The 20,016-nt window shown below is 39.2% G+C and overlaps 1 protein-coding gene across 15 annotated transcripts in view; it reads left to right on the forward strand.

Moving 5' to 3' along the window:
- MGA (MAX dimerization protein MGA) overlaps positions 1 to 20,016 on the forward strand; it is a 63,768-nt gene that overhangs the window by 25,019 nt on the left and 18,733 nt on the right. For 8 of the 15 annotated variants that reach the window (XM_074867826.1, XM_074867824.1, XM_074867828.1 and 5 more), the window contains 12 exons: positions 560 to 688; positions 2,058 to 2,156; positions 3,021 to 3,670; positions 4,330 to 4,687; positions 5,635 to 5,858; positions 6,767 to 6,907; positions 7,329 to 7,401; positions 8,803 to 9,323; positions 10,814 to 11,111; positions 12,828 to 13,457; positions 14,053 to 14,352; positions 15,800 to 17,487. In XM_074867826.1, the coding sequence (XP_074723927.1) occupies positions 560 to 688; positions 2,058 to 2,156; positions 3,021 to 3,670; positions 4,330 to 4,687; positions 5,635 to 5,858; positions 6,767 to 6,907; positions 7,329 to 7,401; positions 8,803 to 9,323; positions 10,814 to 11,111; positions 12,828 to 13,457; positions 14,053 to 14,352; positions 15,800 to 17,487 (5,111 nt within the window). Of the gene's footprint in view, positions 1 to 559; positions 689 to 2,057; positions 2,157 to 3,020; positions 3,671 to 4,329; positions 4,688 to 5,634; positions 5,859 to 6,766; positions 6,908 to 7,328; positions 7,402 to 8,802; positions 9,324 to 10,813; positions 11,112 to 12,827; positions 13,458 to 14,052; positions 14,353 to 15,799; positions 17,488 to 18,533; positions 18,773 to 20,016 lie in introns of all 15 variants that reach the window. The other 7 variants (XR_012628863.1, XR_012628861.1, XR_012628862.1 and 4 more) reach the window with 4 other exon arrangements.

Here is a 20,016-nt window from a genome sequence, read left to right on the forward strand (position 1 = left end):
TTGCTCCTGTCTTTTATTGCTAGTTGAAACTGAAGTGTGTGTGGTTTATGTTCTTGCACAAGAATAGCTTTCAGTAGTGAAGGGAATTGTGTAGGGGCCACTGGCAGGATTGATAATTTATGTAGTGATATGAAATATCAAATAGACAGCCGAATTGGCTTCAGGCAGTAACTCTAGCCTTCAAGGATGTAAATGGTGCTAACTTCTTCAAAAAATGAATAAACAAAAACTTCTATTGTGAGAATTATTACAACATTGGCATTTTGGTTAATAAATTTCTGTAGAAGCTTCTGTAGTAACAAAAAAACCTGTGAAAAGTAACTCAATTTTTTCTTGATTTCCCATTCCCTAAAGTGCTCTTTAACTCATACCTGCTGCAAATCCGGTGTAAGTAATGGTTATAGTTGCTAATGTTCTTTTTCAGGTGTCTTTAAACAGTGGGTGAATGCTAGAAAAGCCTGTATATAACTTAATGGTTTATCTTGTAGTAAATATCTTGGCTTTCATTTTCCTAACATCTTGCTGCATTGAGACACTTACTGATACTCGCCTCTTTTAGTGGGACTGAAGTTGAATTCCGTGGACCCAACAATGAGCATTGACTTGAAATACTTGGGTGTGCAGCTTCCTCTTTCCTACTCAAATTACTCTCTGTGGGGCTATCCAGGAACCAATCCCAATTCTCCAGGTGGGTAGAATGTGAATTTGCTGAAACCTCAAGTATTACCTTTTTATTTTTATTATTCTGATATCTTAAAGGGCTTAAAGCAGTATTAAAATGACAAAATGTGAGAACTTCCTTTTATCATTATGCTGGCCAAGGAGTCCTGAGTAATTCCGGCCAGATTGTCATCAGCCTTACCTTTTTGGGATGGTTGTAATCCAATAATAATATCTGTCGAGATTATTTTATACTGGCATTGGAACTGGGTTTTCTAGGTGTAAATTTACACTTTAACTACTCACAAATTGCTCAGAAAAAGCCTAAGCAATCTTAATTTCTCTGATGTTGTTCACATGCAAAACGAAAAAGTTCTTTCACAGAGCTGAGTATCAGAACTTTCTAGAAGAGCTTGAGGCACCGCTTGGGGGATAATCTATAACTTCATGATACTTATTTATTACAAATGCTGACTAGTTGTGCTTTTTTAAACTCATTTGGTATCCAGACAAGTGCATTTCTCATTATACTGTGACCATGATTCTAATACTGTTGGTAGATACTATTTTTGATAATAAACTGCTTGGACAAAGTATAGGGGTGCTTGTCTTTCTCCTACTTACCTCTTTCTCCTGCTTTAATATTCTGATTACTGTGTATTTCTTACTCTGGTGCTTTTGGATGCTGCTAAAGAGGGAGACATTGTATCTCAGCTTTGATTATACTGCAAAAGAGGCAGACTCAATTCAGAAGACCTCAGTCAACTCTATCAAATCCTGTTACTTCTAGCCTAGCAATATGTAAAACAGCTACACAGATCCCTGTTAGTATTTTTACATTCCAATTTAGCTCCCAGGGCTGGTGGATAACTTGACAGAGATGTTGCTGTTTGCCTTTTGTGATTATTCCCTGCCCCTAATTGATACTCAGCTATAATTTGACAGAACACTAAACACTAAATGGAGTTTCTACAGGTCGTATAAAAGTCACTGACTCAATTGAGGGGAGAGACTTGAATTACTTTCCTTGCTGTGAGAGGTTGTAGTATCAGCTCAAAACATGCCTGTTTCATTTTCGCCAAATAACTAGCTCATTCACCCTTTTGAGTTTCGGAATCAATTGCTTGCACCATTGCTAAGGAGACTAAAACTGAAAATACAGGAGAAGACATCTTTTGTAGGGGATAGCAGATGCATGGCCATACAGCAGGACTCTACAGTAAGCTTGGCTTTAAGTATTATGTTAATTTAAAAAAAGGTAAAAAGCAAGTCTCTTGAGTCAGCCTTTTGGTTTACTACTGTTCATCTACCCGTGAAAGGGAATAAGCAGGGTTTGCGAGGACATTGATAAAATCAAGCTTGGTTCATAAACTGAGGCTAAATTTCTTCTTTTCCAGATACTGGATTTCCTTTTGTTTCCAGGACAGGAAAGACAAACGATTTCAGAAAAATCAAAGGATGGCGAGGGAAGCTTCATGGTGCTTCTAGAAATGAAGGTAAAAAAAAGAGATCAGTATACATATTTCCAACACACGGCCTTTTTCTTGACCTGCTTTGGTACTGCTTCCATGGTCAGAATGGAGGTTTATGAGGGAAGGGAGAAACATATTCCAAGTAAGATAAAAATGCATCTATTCTGTTTTACACAGAAGGCTTGAGTGAAGATCAAAGCTGTAATGGTTTTGGTTTTGTTTGTCAGTTTGAGTTTGCTTGGAAATATGATAATTCCAGAATCCTGTTGCCCCAGGAACCCTAATGAACTAGAGCAATTTTCGTTTCTACTGGTGTATTTTTAACTCCAGTTAGAACAAGTATTCCTTACATATGTGATTACTTTGCCCTGCCCCAGGGAGACATGGATATTTGGCAAATGGCCAATTTTTACTTTATATTTATTTAGATCAAATACTTGTACCTTCTGCACTGTCATACAGTGTTGTGTTGGGGTATTCCAGATGTATTGTGGTGTACCAAGTAGGCTAGATGTTCAGGACAAAGAAGATAAGTTACATAGAAGTGCTGCCTGTGAAGGCTTACTGGTTTTGTGAACGAATACACATGTAAAATCTTCACAAAAACAGTTGTTCAGACAGCTGGTTGTGTTTCAGAGTGGATTATATTTCGTGTGCCTGTGTTGTACTCTTCAAAAAGAATTGTATATATTTTTAATATATATAAATAAAATAATAGTAAAATAAGTAAAATAGTAAAAAAAGTAAAATAATAAAATAAAATAAAAAATAAAAAAGAATTATATATATTTAAAAGAAGTTATTTACCTCTTCTATATGGTGTAATTAATGTAAGATTTGTCAGTATGTTTTCCTGAGAGGTAGTTAAAGTGCTTTTTATTTGTTTAGGTGGCAGTTCAGAAGGTTCCCTGAAGAATCGCTCAGCTTTCTGCAGTGACAAGCTGGATGAGTACCTGGAAAATGAAGGGAAATTGATGGAAACAAGTATGGGATTCTCTTCTAACACTCCAACTTCTCCTGTGGTGTATCAACTTCCCACTAAGAGCACTAGCTATGTGCGAACACTTGACAGTGTTTTAAAGAAGCAGTCCACCATAATTCCATCAACGTCTTATACGTTCAAGCCTGTTCCTCTGTCATCTACCTCCAGGAAGACAAAGGCTCAAACCAGACAAACATCTACAAACAGTAGAGTAAAATCATCTTACAAGCCTATACTGCCTTCACCTTTTTCTACAAAGCAGAAACAGAACTCTTCAGCGTCAGGGGAAAAGGCTGCTAAGTCTGTCTCAAATAACAGTTTGAATAACCAAGCAGATAGTTTCCTGGTGCCAGCTCTGGATGAAAACATACTTCCAAAACAGATTAGTTTGCACCAAGCACCGCAACAGCAACAAGGAGCTCGTCCACCAGGTTTGTCTAAATCTCAAGTGAAGTTAATGGACTTGGAAGACTGTGCTCTCTGGGATGGCAAACCACGGACCTATATTACAGAAGAACGAGCAGACATCTCTCTGGCAACCCTGCTTACAGCTCAGGTAGATCTGTAATAGTTCCTTTCCTTTCTGTACTGTTGCTTTTCCAGCTCTGTACACTTGCTGGTGTTGCATATAGATGCAGAAAACAAGACTGAAGCTGCTGAGGAGCTTGACAAAGCACAATGTTCCTTTGTGGTGTAGTCTTTGCAGTGAAAGTTGAGAAGTGCTGACTTAGCAGTACGTGAAAAAACTAATTGTGATAATAGCATGTTGATGTGAATCACTACTAATTTGAGTTCTCTAATTTTCACCATTAAAAATTCTGGTTAATACAATTGCTATTCAGTAACTGCATTTCCTTACTATCTGTCACCTTTTTTTTGGTGGAACTGCAAAAAAAATCCTGGTCATGTAACTTGGTTGTCACATGATAACCTCTTTTGCTTTCTTCACATCCTACTTATTGCCAAGATGGTTTAGCTGTCTCAAATCACCTCTCAAAAGACTTCAAATGCAAACTTTCCTGTGTTCTGGTTGGGTTTTTTTCAGTATAGATGACAAATTTTCATATGTAAACCATGTAGGGGGTTATTATGTAAACCAGGAGGGGTTATTTTAAATGAACTTTGAATAGCAATTTTGCATATACTTGATGTAATTTTACTAAAATTTCCTCGTACTAAAATTTTAATTGTATTCTTCTTTAAAACTTTTCTTAGGCTTCTCTCAAAACCAAACCTATCCACAAAATAATAAGACGACGAGCACCTCCTTGCAATAATGATTTCTGTCGACTGGGTTGCATATGTGCCAGTCTGGCACTGGAGAAGCGTCAGCCTACCCACTGCCGCAGGCCAGACTGTATGTTTGGTTGTACTTGCTTGAAGAGAAGAGTGTTGCTGGTGAAGGGAGCATCAAAACATAAGAAAATAATGAAAAAGGGTGCGCGTGGAAATCTTGTGTCCTGTGGAACACAGGAAGAACAGCAAGAGGGTGAAGATGTGGAAGAAGAGGGTGATGGGGAGGAAGATGAGCTGAAGCAGAAAGATAAGAAGAAGAGAAAAAGGGTGGAATACAGTGAGTATTGCTGGGCAAAAGTGATTACTTACAGCTTTGCAGAAAGCACCTATCTTGGTGGACATTTTTGTTAGGATGTAGTAGTGATGCCATTTCTAAATCCAGAAATTGGGAGTGAATTCCAAGAGGTTTCATATAGCTGACTAGAATAACACCTTTTACCTTTTTTAAAACTTAATTATCTGATCAGCATTTTGGGCACTACTTAGTTGTTTATTGTGATCAAATAGCTGGAGTTTCTTTCTGATAATTTAAACTCTTCCCCAACTCTTCAAGAATAAGGATACGAGATAATTACTGCTGTCCCTGTTGGTAATCTTCACTGTTACAGTGCTGTTTTCTTTCCCTCTTATCAAGTTAGTATCTAGAGCTGTATTTTCAGTTGCTGTGTATAGCTGCATAGTTCACTGACTTCAGTGAAAATAGTGGTTTATGGTAGTTTCAGATTTGATCTAAGGTGTGTACAGAAAACCAAATTGCTAGAGATTGACTTTGAATTTACACTTTCAGTTTCTTGCTAGTTCGTACTTCTAGCAATAGCTAAAAACAAACATAGTGTTTTCTGGTGTTCCACTGGAATAAATGAATTCTTCCATACAGATATGGTATAAAGTCTGGTTTTTTGGGGGGAGTTTTGTAATTTTTAAGTATAAAGCATCAATGATGATCATTAATTCTTCAGTGTTTTTCTGTATCTGCTATCACAGTACAAGTGAAAAACAATGATTAGTGTAGAATAATTTTTATTTTCATTTCCTCTTGTGGACAAATCCCAGTCACTTCTGGCTAGAATTTGAAACAAGAAAAACAACCAGCAGTATTTTCTGGTAGTATAAACTAGTGATTGCTGCATGGCTAGACCTCAGGCTCAAACAGAAAATTCTGTAACTGCTGTGTTAGATGGTGTTTCATCTATAAGCTGTTTTTGTTTTTCTTCTTTTTTTCAGCTATCTGCGACTCGGAGCCGGAACAGCCTGTTAGGAACTGTCCATTGTGGGTGAAAGTAGAAGGTGAAATAGATCCAGAGCCAATTTACATCCCAACACCATCTGTTATTGAACCAGTTAAATCTTCACTACTGCCCAACCCAGAAGTCGTGCTTCCTAGTAAGCATAGATCTTCCAGTGGAGTGAAATCAGGCAGAGTGTATACTCCTAAACCTAATCCAGTGGTAAGAATGGAAAAAAGATGCGTTTATTTTTCTTTGTATTGAAAATTAAAACAAACACTGCCAAAAGCTTCTGTGCTAGGCCATTTTAGATGCAATTTGAGATGAAAGCCTAAGATTGACTGCCTGTAGATATGTTGATAAGCTAGGGTGAATTGACTGTATATAAATCTTTAACTATGTCCGTCTTCTGTTGATAATTTATTGTAGCAATATGCAGATGGTGAAAGGTGATTATGATTCGCTAATAGCCTCATTTAAAAAATGCAACAATACATGCTATTTCTGGCAAAGTGTATGCTGGTCCTGTAATGTTTGCAGAAGTTATTAGCTGCATAATGTAGCCTATCGAAGTAATGAATTGCAAAAAAAAAAAAAAAGAGGATACAGTCACACAGTGTACAATGTAGTTCTAGAGTCTTTTTTTTTTGTTGTTCTTTTCTGAGGTCTCACACTGCCCGTATTGGAAGAATCTGCATTTGCCTCTCCCTCACCTTAGTATCTAACAAAAGCAACAACAGCAGTAGAGGAAGAACTGCAGCAGAATTAAGTCTAGTTATGTCTGAAGAACAAACATACCAGAGCTGCTACTTAATGTATACCAGATAATGTTAAACCATGCATGACACTTAGGACTTGTTTCCCCAGTTAGAGTATCTCAATGGGTTTGGGGTTTTGGGGCTGGTGGTGGTGTTCCATCCCCCTCCCCAAGTAATTTGGAAGCAAAATGTAGACTGGGCTATGTGATACTAAGAGGGCAGATTCAGCTTTAAATGCTAGACCTTTATTTTGACATTTACTATTGAAGCATTAACGTTGAAGTGTTGTTAGAAAACAAAACTGTCTCATTAATCTTAACATGCATCTAGAATGGAGAGGTTTTGTTTTGTGGTTTGTTTTCTTTTTTGTAGATTCGAGAGGAGGACAAGGATCCTGTCTACTTGTACTTTGAAAGTATGATGACTTGTGCAAGGGTCCGACCATATGAACGCAAGAGAGAGGAGAAAAAGCAACAAAAAGACAAAAGTGATTCACAGAGTTCTAGTGTAAAGGTAAGAAGTCACACTGCAACTAGCATGTATCATAGAACAGGCAGAAATACTGAAAATGGTGAAGTAATTCTTTTTCCCATAAACTCCTACACAACATGAGGGTTTGACTTACACTTGATGGTGATAGGGCTGTGGAGTCTGGAGCCTAAATCACCTAGCAGTGCTGGTAAACTTATCCTGTTACTGTGATAGAAAATGTCTTGTCTGTGGAAATTCTTGGCTGCCGAGTGCACTATCATGTAAGGCTTAAATGTTCATTGTTAAAAGAGCTGTTGTAAGATGAAAATTGTAACATTGTCGAAGTTAGCATATGTTTATGATTCAGGGTGACAGTATGATGAAGTAGTTTGTGATGTGATTTTTACCGTGGAAGAGAGATACACAGGATGAAAATTTTTCTTGGATTTCTTTGTTCCTGCAGGAGGAAAAAGCAGACCTTCAGTCTCCTGAGAAAGCAACCTGTGAGGTAGACAAAGACACTGATAAATCAGGAGGTAAGAGCTGAGTATTGAGTGTAATTCGACCTCTTGGTAGTTCCCCGTTTTTGTGGGGTTTTTGTGTTGGCTTTATTTTTTTAAAAAGTTGTAGCTATTGATGAAAAAAAAGTCCATTTGCTGGGGGAGTTATTATGGTTGTCAATAAAAATCTTATGATGTGCTTACAGTTTCCTGTTTTCTTAAGCAGTTGTGTGTGTGTCATGCGGGAGATACAGCAAACTAAATATCCAGTACTTGCTGTTATTCTAAGGCTAAAATGACCAGTATTACAGTAGTTTGTTTAGTAACAAAAGATAATACTGCACAGCAGACATCTTCAAGAGCGATAATTAGATACTTGGGAAGGAATGGAGATGACTGGTTTTGGTTTGTGGGGTTTTTTGGGTTTTTTCACTTTTTTTTTTTTTTTCTCCTTATTATTACTTTGTAGTTACTGAAGAATTAATAAATGTCCAAGTGATACTGTGAGGATGGGATCCTCATGTTCTCCACTTAGAACTGTATGGGATGAGGAAGCGTCTATACTTTATTTGGAGTTGTTTGATGTTGAATTCTTTTAGTTCAAGTTGAAAGGTTGAAGTTTTGCTACATTTTATACACTGACTTTGAGTTTCTAGTTCACAAAGAAGCAAGCTAGACATCTGTGTTCTCCTTCAGTCTGAAGTGGCCCAAATCATGTTGCAAACTTTAAAATGAGACATACTAGAGGCATTGTGTCATCCACTAATGAAATATAGCTGCCTTTTTGAGCTGAATTTTTTCACTGTTTAATGTTTACAACAGCGCACTCTACATTTAAGGATGGGAATGGAAAAATAATACAACTAGTTGAAAATGCTGGTGAATTGGTAGGTGAAATTAAAATGGCCAGGACACAGGGCTCAACATCCTTACAGTTTTGCAAAAAGTGACATTGGATCTCTAATGACAACAAAAGGTCATGCTTCTGTTACACACCTTCTGCAAAAGACAGTTCTGCTAGCGACATGTTTGCCCCTCATGCCATTAGAGGACACTGGTCCTTTTCTGACTCCAAGAGAAAAGTGCCATCTCTTGAATAACCAGCGATGCTTTCTACTGCATGTTGGTGTTGCTTGGAGATCTTTCATCCATGTACTGAAAACAACCCAGCTTTGTTTAGCTTGTGATGCAATGGGATACAACCTGAGATGGTATGGCTGCAGGGAATGAACTGTGAGAAATAGTCACGTTAGTTTTGCAGTGAGTTTTTGCTTGCTTGTGAAGCTCTGCGAGGGGAAATGATGCTTTGAGCAGTTCTTTTACTTGTTGCCCTGCAGCTAAGACAGGGGTGGAGGTGTGGGCAGAATAAAATTGTTTGAATATCCAGGTGATAAAAATGCCATAGTATTGCAGAAACCTATTTCAATTCTTTCTCAGAGAAAAGCTGGTGGTCTCCCCGTAGTGAGGGGGACTCTTCCTCCACCTCCTACGTTCATCACACCACTCCAGGTGGACCAGCCAAACTTATCGAGATTATCTCTGACCGCAACTTGGAGGAAGATCACAATAAGATCTTGACCATCTTACCACAGCATATCAGCAGTAACGCGCCACAGTGCCTCAAAGTGGGTAGCTTCATTATTGAATTGGCTTCGGAATACAAGGCCCAGGATGAGAACCACCCTCCTGTCTACTCCTCCAGAATGAAAATTTCAGTGCCGTCCTACCAGGACAAGGACGAGAAGCCCGAGATACCTGTCTTGGAGACTCCTGATAGCAGAGTGTCGTCACGCAAAAAGCCAGAAAATCTAAAGTTCTTGCGGGCAGACACATTGGACAAACTGCAGGAGAAGTTGCATGGGGGCAAAGGCTTGCCTTTTTATGCAGGGGTTTCTCCTGCAGGAAAGCTGGTCGTCTACAATCGCAAAGCTAATATGAGCCCCTCAGGCTTGATTCAGGTGGGTCCCTCTGCCTTTACTGTGGAGATTAGATTCCATTTCATCCAGTATCCCAGAACTTGAAGGGGAAAACACTCTTTAATTTGTCTACATAGTCTTTTGCCTGTCCAGACAAGGATTCTTAGTATCTGGTGACGTTCCTGCCTCTCCATAAGCTTGTCCCTTTCAGGATTGACTCAATAACAGGAAATCTGATTGGAAGTCTGAAATCCGATGGTTTAGCTTGACCTTTTGGCCATTTGGGTCTTGGTGGCCCAAGTACAGAATTTTTCCCAAGATTTTTGGTGCTTTGGAAAACTCCCTGCAGATGCATTTGACAGGTTATGCTTCCAAATGAATGGCTCTTAGAGGCCACAAAAAGAATATTTTTCTGAGGAATTGTACACTGGGACAAAACTTTAAAATGAAACTGTAAACATTAAACTGCTTTTTGCTACAGCTTACTGTGAATCATCACTAATAGCCTGTGTCCTCTTTGCAGAATATATGTTGTTCATCAAGAGACTTCATAATCCTAAATTCAAAGTCAGTCCTTTCCCTGTAGTTTCATGCTGCCAACTTGGTGTTATGAATTGGTGGTAGGAACTGTAGGGCTAGGATAAAGATCTTTTTCAGTCAAAGGTGTTTGTCATTATAGTAATACCACTTTCAGGGAAGGCATATGAATTAGAAAATAAGAGTAAAATTCATTTTCATGACACTTTGCAGATATGGCACCCTGAGAAAGAGAAACTAGTGGAGAGAAAAAATGTAGGGGGAGATTACTTTTGATAAAAGTTGATCAGTAGAAAGAGTAAAGACTTTAGTGGTGTGTTAAATGTATTTGGCTTTTAGAAGGTATTACCAAACAACCTGAAAGTATAGTGCAACACTACCAAAACTTCCCATTGATCACTAGGTATAAAGCCTGACATTCAGAAGGATGTCTAGTTTTTTCTCTCCCATGCAGTCAGTTATCACTGCAACTCTGAATTTGAAGTTAGTCAACTCATCGTACTTTAATTACACTCTCAAATGACAGTATGGAGAAGAGCTGATAAAGCTTTTACAAGCTCTTTAGAGTTTTGTCCCAGTGTATATGACTTAAGTATTCTTTCTTCTGTTTCTTCTGATGCTAGGTGTTAATTAGGTTTGAAAATTTTATCAAAAATTGTCCTCAAATTTGGGAACCCATTTTTATTCAGGACTAGCGTAAGTAAGGTACAGGAAAAATAAATGCTAGCTTCACTCTATCTAATGTCAGTGATTTCACGTGCTCCTCTGGACTCTGGTGCTATGTGAGAGTCTGAGTAGCATCTAAAATCTGTATTATAAAGACATAACAGAGTTGTTTGAAGTTCTCCTGGGCAGTAAGGAAAGTAGAAATTCCCATTCTGAGTTGCAGTGGTTTTTGGAAAAGCACACTTTGAAGTCCCATGGAATGAAACGCCTCTCCAGAGGTGGTGAATTAGCATTCTTTTCACAAAATTTCCCTTTTCCACTTTTTTCAGGTTAATGATAAAAGGTATCCTCAGGCCAAACTGCTTTTGGGACAGATGGGGGCATTACATCCCGCCAATCGGCTAGCAGCTTATATCACAGGCAGGCTGCGACCCACAGTACTTGATATCTCAACCCTCAGTACTGTGATCTCCAAGGTAGCATCCAAAGCTGCAGCAGCTGCTTCTGGGACACCATCAGTCCAGGTGCCCACAACATCAACTCCCAAAACTACATCTTCCACCAGCACTACTTCAACCCCCACTGTGACGACTCTGAAAACCCATGTCCCAGCACAGAGACAGATAGGTAGGTTGGAACTTATTACTGTGTTTTAAATTGCGTGGAGCTGAAGTAAAAAGTGAGTGTACAGCATTGCTGTTGATTTCTGTGCAACAGTGCATGCTGCCTCTGGCCGCATTGCCTACCTAAACTGCCTCTGCAATAAATAACCTCTTTAAAGCAGAAAGTTTTGGTTTGACGTCAGAATAAGATTACAGATGTTGACTGTTAGTTATTTTATTAATGCTACTAGAGCATATTTTCAAGAGACAAGGAAGAGTGAATGGAGACATGCTGAATGTTAAGCTTGGATTTTTGTTTTGAGAGTTTCTTTACTATGATTTTTTAACTGCTTTTCATCAAACATCAGTTTAACTTAAAATGAGTAAAGGATCACTCTAATCTGTGATTCTTCGCTGTTAGTTTTTCTGATGATGTTGCACTTGAAATTGGAATTCTTGTGACCACCAAAGATGTGTGAAGCAGCAGTGAAAGACAAGATGGTCCAAATCTGGATTAGCGAAACAACAGGTGTGCAGCCAATAACCACACCAGCCTGTAATCTCATTGGATTTCACAAGCTAAACAGGGTTGGACTTAGTCAGCACTTTGAGTGGAAAAAAAAAAAAAAGAGTATCAGAAGAAGCATGTGGTACTTGTGTCTGAGTTGGTACTGAAATGGTTATCCCAGCATGGCAAGAGAGGAAGTTGCTTTAACTATGACATTTTGCATGAGTTTAAAAAAAAAAAAAAAAAATTTAGTGCCCATCCACATAGCCCACACATTTATTAAAGATCTGAAGAAGCTTCGCAAGAGAAAAGGATGTTACCTGTGTCCTGGCAAAACTTTAATTTCTGATTGTTTGTTTTGTTTCTTTCTGCCTAAATTTTCATTGCCATGTAAATGGGTGTGTCGTTTTTCTTGTCCTGTAATAAAACTTCTTGTTTTGTGCATTTATGCGATGTTAAAGAGCTGACTGCATTTCATTGAACTGATCGTTGCGTATATGATTTCAGTGTTCTGGCATATTTTGGGTTAAAAATGCTAGATGCATAAATAACTACAATATTTAAGTTGGGTTTGCTCTGTAATCTATGCTGTTGTACTCATCTGTAGGCATCTGGAGTGATGTAGGTGCAGTATTCTGATCCCTTGGAGAGCAAGGGAGAGGGAGAGGATCTTCCCGTTAGTGATTACTTCCTGTTGGTTAGATTTGTCCCATCCAGTCCTCAGTTGCACAAATATCACTGCAATGAGAAGAGGACATGGCAAACTCTTATCTCCCTCCTGCCCCTTTCCCCCATGGCTCTGTAAGGTGTGGATACGGTAGAAGGGGGGTGAAAACCAAGAAGCAGTGAAAAGAGGAAGATCACACAAGTTGTTACAGGAAGAATTTGAGGTTTAGAAAAATAGTTTGTGCCCATTATTTCACTTAGGTGTTTGTTTTCCTGTACTGTAATTAGAATTGTCTGTTCATAGTTTCATGATAAAGAACAACCTCTCAAGACCTGATTCTTTTGTGTGGCCAGGAAGAAATGCAACAAAAAGCTATAGAAGTGGAATAAAGCAGACAGATTGCTAATATGTAAGGCGTATTCAGGACTGCCGTAAAGGTTTCACTTTAATTACAAGGTACAAAGAAAATGGAGGCTCAACTTCATGCTGAAATTACAGTTGTAGCACCTCATGAAAGGCAAAGAGGAAATCTATTAAAATTTTGACCTGCAAGTTTTTATTTGCAGCTGTCCGCCCCTCACCTGGTGGTGTGTTCACACAGTTTGTGATGAACAAAGCCGGAGCTCTACAGCAGAAGATTCCTGGAGTGAGCACGCGGCAGCCTCTGTCAAGCCCGCAGAAGTTCAGTATCAAGCCTACGCCAATAATGGTTGTTGCTCCCGTGGTTCCTTCAGGGCCATCTCCAGCTCAATGCACAGTCTCTCCTGGGGTCACTACAGCCACCACCACTTCTCCAGTTACTGTGGAAGTTACCAGTGTGGCAGCGTCTGCTGTGACCGCTCCTGGCCAGACAAGAGCTGATGAACCTGCCTGCTCTCCTCCTGCAGTTACAGTCACAGCTGCTCCTGCAACACCTGGAATCAACACCTGTACTGCTCCCTCATCCACCACTCCTACTGCCACTGTGACCATAACACAAGCAACAGGGATTGTTGCACCAGTAGCAACCACGTCACTCCCTAAAACTGTAGTAACAACACCAACTGTTACTTGTCCTGTTGTCACAACATCCACTTCTACAGTTGTACTAACAACAGCTGCAGCAGCTACATCTGTGGTGACCACACCAACTGCTGGCTCTGTTCCGATTATACTGTCAGGAGTTAATTCCAGTCCTTCACTGAATCAACAAAGAGGTAAGGCTTAGGTGCTTTGGGCTGTTACTGCAAACACATCCTTTTTTGTTCTGCCTCCTTCGTAGCTGGAACACAGTCTGCAACTGTAGAACCCAATTTAAATATAGATTCACTTGCCTCACCCTTCTTTCCCAAATAGGATAAGAAATGTAATCTCTTAAAATGGTTGTTTTATTCCAGCCTGAGCCAGTAGAGGAGGAAAAAAATGTAGCTATCTGGTCAGTGACTGCTGTGAAATGAGCTGGAAGTCTCAAATAATTTCTTGGCCCATAGAAAAGTATAGCACAATTATGACTGCTAGAATTTCATGGTTGGCATAGAGTCCAAGAAGTAGGTATGGAATGACTCTCTTGTCGTTAACATGGAAGTCTTCTGAATCATGGTTGAGAAATGTCGATGAACTGCATGAAAAACACTGTTCTGGCCTGGTTGGTTCTATGTGTGTTCCATAAATAAAAAGAGAGGCTTTCGAACAAGTTTTAAGAGATCCAGTTGTTTCCAAAATATTTGTGCTTGTTTTCATTATGGATAAGGAAAGCCTGATTTGTAGGCTGTTCTCTTAAGCTGATTTTATGTAACTTTTTAAATGTTTCAGAAGATGCTACTCCACAAGCTATAAGTAAGACTCCCCAGAAGATGTCTCCTGGAACAGAGAAACGTATAGGACCTCGATTGCTGCTGATTCCAGTGCATCAGACATCTCCTGCTTTGCGACCGCTGAACAACACGCAGCTTGCTCAGAGGCAGAGGATGGTTCTTCAGCCCCTCAGGAGCCCTGGTGCTGTGAACCTCTTCAGACATCCTAATGGGCAGATCATTCAGCTTGTCCCTCTGCACCAGGTTCGAGCTGCAGGTGCGCAGCCCAGTGTGCAGCCAGTGATGTTCCGCAATCCAGGTACAAAGTCCTGTGTTTCTTGACTTACTGACCAATGTGTTACCCAGAAATTAACAATGTAATAAATGTCTCTGTGATGCTCCTTTCCTGTGCTGGAAGTAATTGAACAGTCTAATTTGGTTCTTTGTGAGTAGTTGAAGAACATAGTATGGTTATTCAGATGTAATAAAACTTAAATACCACATGTTTAAAATACAGAAAGTGCAGTTAATAGCTAAGTCTCCACAATGTGGGAGTTCTGTGCAGCAAGTAAAAGGGCCTCAGTGTGTGTGGCAGTGGAGCCGTGTCCATTGTATTGTCATAACTTAAAAGAAATTCTGTTGATGTGACGATTCAAAAATAATTCTTGTTGGAGATTCTCTTAGAAAGAATGAGCTGTTATCTGTGTCTCATTGGATGTGCTGCTTTGGTTTTGTTTGGTTTGCAGATTTGTTAGTGCTCTTACAGCAGATACTCAGATCAAATGTTACACTACAGTGTGAAATTGCTGGGTTTTTTCCTCCTTAGAATGTGAGAAGAAAAATAAGTTTTTTCAGCTGTTCCTTCTCTAGTGCATAGTTGAAGACAGGGTTAGAAGAGTTAGAAATGACAGGTATCTGATGGGAAATAGGAAGGATCTTTGTTGACCATACCATTGTACATTTTTAAAAAAAACCCACCCATGTTTATAAACTAAATAATTTTAAATGCATGTTTGACTTTCCAGTAGGATTTTTTTCTTCTCCCTTTATAAAGAAGCATCTTGAGGAGAGGGAGGCAGAGTGGTGTTGAAAAGAGAGAGGCAAGAGCAAGCACAGTAGATGACAAAATGTGGGGAGGAGGGAAAATAATCTCATGCCTTAGTTATGATTTGAGCATGGGATGTAGTAAAGATTCAGTCAAAAAGTTCTTTGAATTCCTTTCTGCTTTGCGGCTTTTGCTGTCCAAGAGAAACTAGTTGATAGTAGTGGTGTTTTTCCTCCATGTTTCATGGAGTTCTGAAACACCGCAGAATTGTTAACATGAAAAAGATTGTGGTATAATTGAGTAATTCTGTCATGTTTTTTTTTCTGTGGAAGTCTTTTTCTGAGGGGGAAGAGGATTTTTAAATAATTTTTTTTTTTTTCCAAAATCCCAATTTTCCTGTTTTCCAATAAATGGGAAAGTAAAATGCAGATGGCTCTAAATGCAGTGCTGGTTTTGATTAAAAAGCTTTATGCTAGAACTTACCATTAAACCGGTTAGTTTTAGAGTAGCCACCTCATGTATTTTATTGGGGTGTTCCATATAAAAATTCAACAGTTTGTATGTCTTTGTGCAGCACCACCTCTTTCACTGAGAACTTGTGGTCAGATACATGAATACACTGTGATCCTTGAGAATGCTGGCTACTTCTAGTACAGCATGAAATACTAAAACTGAAAAGTGCTTTGAGGAAGTATTAGTTGATGTTTCGTTTTCTTCACAGGATCTATTGTAGGAATCCGCTTGCCTGCACCTTCTAAGCCTCCCGAGTCACCCGTGTCTCCCACTTCTTCTGTGTCTTCCACTTCTCCTGCCACAAATTCAGCTGTACAAACTGCAGTACCCAAGTTATCCCCTACATCTACCCTAACCACTCAAGCATCTTCTATTCTTCCTTCAGTAGCGAGTTTTGTGTCGCAGGCAGGCACTCTGACTTTGAGGATCTCTCCTCCTGCAGCTAGCAGTGTGACAAATCAAACGGCCTCCGAGTCTAAAATAACCTGCAGCTCCGGTGGTCTGCCAGCTACCACTGCTAATCTCATACCTTTACAGTCCGGTAGTTTTGCTCTACTGCAGCTCCCAGGGCAGAAGACGGTGCCAAACTCCATTCTTCACCATTTTGCATCTCTTCAGATGAAGAAGGATTACAGGAAAATATGCAAGAAAGAGGACTTGGGTGCTGCTCAGCAGAAGGAGAATGGGAAGGCTTCATGCTCAGATGACACTGAAATTACAGAGTCTGAGGTTACAGTATCAGATAGGAAACAAGAAGAAAACGAATTGTTGGTTAACCAGTCAAATAACGTTGAAGCATCAGCATCTGGCATGATTGCACCTGATAGAAATTCTACTACATTAGAGATGGTGGAGAAGGACTCAAAGGTGCTAGAGAGTTCTTGTGATGATAGCTCTTCTTCTCAGCATGATGTTTCCACAGATGTGATATCATCTGATCATTCATATATCAGTGAGAAGCCAAATGATGAGGAAGAAAAAGGGACTTCTGAGGAAAAAGAGGATTCTCTTGGTTCTGAAGCTGTAGTGGAGGCTGTTTCAGCTAACTCTGAAACTGTTTGTGGGTCATCAGATCAGTCTCTGATTGCTCCTCTGGATAATGCATATCCACAGAGTCTCGAGAATCGGGAGACTGCACAGTTGAAGAACCACGAGAAGGAAGAGAAACCAGTAAAAGAGCACGAAGGAGATGCACAGACACAGATGAAGGAGGACAACAAGGCAAGTTCTGGGCAGCCACAGCATCAACAAGAGCAAGATAGACAGCTGGAGAACGAGAAGGAAAAGAGAGGGACTGAACTATCTCAGAATGAACACCACCACCAGGGTGATGCCGAGCAGCCAGATATGGAAAGGAGGGAGTACGAGGGTTCTGTGAAATCAGAAAGAGAGGAAGAAGGAAGTAAGTCTGAAATCAGTTCTGCGAAAGAGCAGGATAATGGTTCAGGAGAAGAGCATACAGTCAATAACGAGGAAAGCAAAGAAAACGTAGCTAGGCAGGAAGGCAGTAACAACAAAGAACAAGATGCTTTTGATTCTCAGGAAGAAATTAAAACTGGTCATGATATTGTAACACATGTCAACAGTTCTTGGAGCAAAATATCTAGCATTGTACCCACTTTAGAAAATAAAAGTGAGGCGGATAACAGAGCTGATACATCTGAGGAAAGTGACTTCCCGACACCAGAACAGAGGGCACAGGAACCCGGGCATCACAAAACAGGTTACATGCCCACTGTTGATATAACTGCTGATGATACAGAAGAGGAAGAAGAGGACGATGATGAGGATGAGGATGAAGAGGATGAAAAAACTGATGATTCCGCTGATGAGATGCTAGATTGTGCTTCTGACTTCCCAAGTGAAGAGGAAGTAGATATTGAAAAAGTGGTAAGCGTTTAACTATTTATGAAGCGATTTTTTTTTTTTTTTTTTTTTTAATAAATTGATCAAATAACATGTCACAACCCATGGATTTGAAAGACGCAGTATGATGTTTGTATTCTGAACTTCAGTTTCTATAGAAAGTCTAGATCAGGGTTCCCCGTGGAAATGTCTTTTATATCTTCTTAGCTGCATGCTTTTTTATAGGTATCATTGTAGTGGCCTTTTAGAAATTGTCCACTTTTCAGATAACAGGAGTTATGTGAGCAAACTGTGTTAGAACCACTGCATGTTGTCTTCCTTCAGTATTTACTTAAGCAACTTGGTTCTTTGTAATATGACTTAATCCTAAAATGTAGTAGCCAATCTCGTATTTCTGTTATTTTAAGCTGTCTCCTACTTAATTTTTGTAACCCTTAGTTAACATTTACGTCTGGAAGGAATGTTTGAATCTTTCCTTAAATTCCTCTTGAAATTTAGTAATACGTTTAAGTATTGTGTGAAAGCTGTCATTCCATATTCAATAGAAAACAAATTGCTCCAGAAGTCACAGCATAAAGGTAAAACATTGTGGTTAGTGTAGTTAAGATATGTTTAAATTTTAACGTTCGTAGAATTTCCATCAAATTTCACCCAAAAAATAAAAGAAAACAATCTCACGTATAACTCCTTGATGTACTTTTTATATATCAGTATGTGACTTAAGAAACAGTGTGGTTTTAGTTAAAATTTATGAAGTTGTGGTTTTGTCAGTCAAACGGACATAAGAAATAAGGTAGCCTTTTCTTGGGATGAGATAAAATGAAAAGAGAAAGGTTAAACTGGAGAAGAATTGAAGAACAAACATTAAAAATAGGAGATTATGTTAGTGTCTTCAGGAATTTGAAAGTATATAGTTCTTCAAGCACTTTTGTGTTAATGTAGTCATCTTGCAGTTGAAAACCAAATTAGACGACTTTTTCTTCTAACTATATCCAGAGTAACTCAATTAAGTCAGTAACTCTGGCTTTTAGAGAATCTAACCTCCAGAAAAACTGACTGATCGATTCATATTCCAGCTCACTATTCTTAGGCAAGATGATAGCATCTCAGCTGCAGGAAGGTGAGGAAACTGAAAGCAGATGTGATTTTTGGAAGCTCTTTCAAGCCAAGAACTGAGCTTTTGCTGTCCTGTCTCGAGTCGGATGGTGACAGTTCGATAACTACTGAAGGATACAGGAACTTCAGCAGAGTTACCATGAAGTTTTGAGAACCACGGTTAATTCATGACTGATGCCGGATAAACTTGCCAGACAAGGTAGTCTTAGGAATCTGTTGGTAAGCCAACAGGTAGTAAATATAATGTCTAGGTCACAGAGTATCCCATTATCAGGGTTGATGTTTTAAAGATGTATTTTCTTTTGTCCTGCAAAAGGATGATGAAACAAAAAAATTATTAGACATTATAAGAAATGTTTATTTTGTAAGAAAGTTACTATGCAGGTTTTGACTAATAGGGTTTGGTAAGCCATGTAAGGGTATGTCTTCACCAGAAGCTCACACAAACATGAGTAAGCTAGCTTTGCTTCTAGAGCAGTAAAGCTGAGGAATGAGATCTCAGAGGACTGTAAAAACCTGTCTGGAATTTGGGTGAGTTTTTGGTTTGTTAATCTGTGCTGCCTGCAAGTTAAATTAGCATGTCAGTGTCTAATGGACAATTCAGTTTTAAATCTAAATATGTAAGTCTCTGTTATTTTTCACTGGGGTGTACTCTTTTATCAGCATAGTGCTTATAGGACAGGCTGCACTGGTATTGCTTGTCAGACTGGATGAAGTCAGATCATGTAAACAGGCTGCTAGAGGATATTTATGTTTCATTAAGCTAGTGGAAACATAGAAGCAAAGTGTACGCACATATCCACTCGTACTTTTTTTTAGTGGAAATACTCATGACAGCTCTTTCACTACTAGTTTGGAATATGGACTGGTTTTCATTGCTTGGAAAATAGCCATGAAAAACCCCAGAAAACTCCAGTGAGACTCAGGATGATTGCTTCTTCCCTGTAGTAGCTATTACTCTTTGTTTTTTAGTACGTTTCCCCACACTGGTTCTCATTGCAGTAATGACTTCATTGCTCTTAATTTTGCATATCGATGCTCTTCAGATTGCCGTCCTACCTTGTGCTAATTTTGTGTACTTGAGTTACAAGACTCTTGTAGAGTCCTCCTCTACTCAACAAAAAGACAGAAGCTTCCTGAGATGGTATCTTTGCCTTTTTTGCATTTCCTACCCTGAGTTGCCTCAACGGAAGCTTAGGAGGGTTGATCATCGTGGGTTTGGTGATATGAAAAAAACCTTACAGGAATATATAAGCAAACATTAATATCAGGACCTGTTGGCTGAACAAATTCAAGTGCGATGGTCTGGGACATGATGTTAAATTCTTGATCTCCAAGGCATGATGATTGCACACAGAGTTCCTGTGGGGAGTGACTGCTTGGCCTGGACTAAGTCACAGACTGTGTCTGTGAATTGTTCACATGAGTACTTGCTGGGTGTTA

Source organism: Strix uralensis, chromosome 4 (assembly GCF_047716275.1).
Source record: "Strix uralensis isolate ZFMK-TIS-50842 chromosome 4, bStrUra1, whole genome shotgun sequence".
Classification (NCBI taxonomy): Eukaryota; Metazoa; Chordata; class Aves; order Strigiformes; family Strigidae; genus Strix; species Strix uralensis.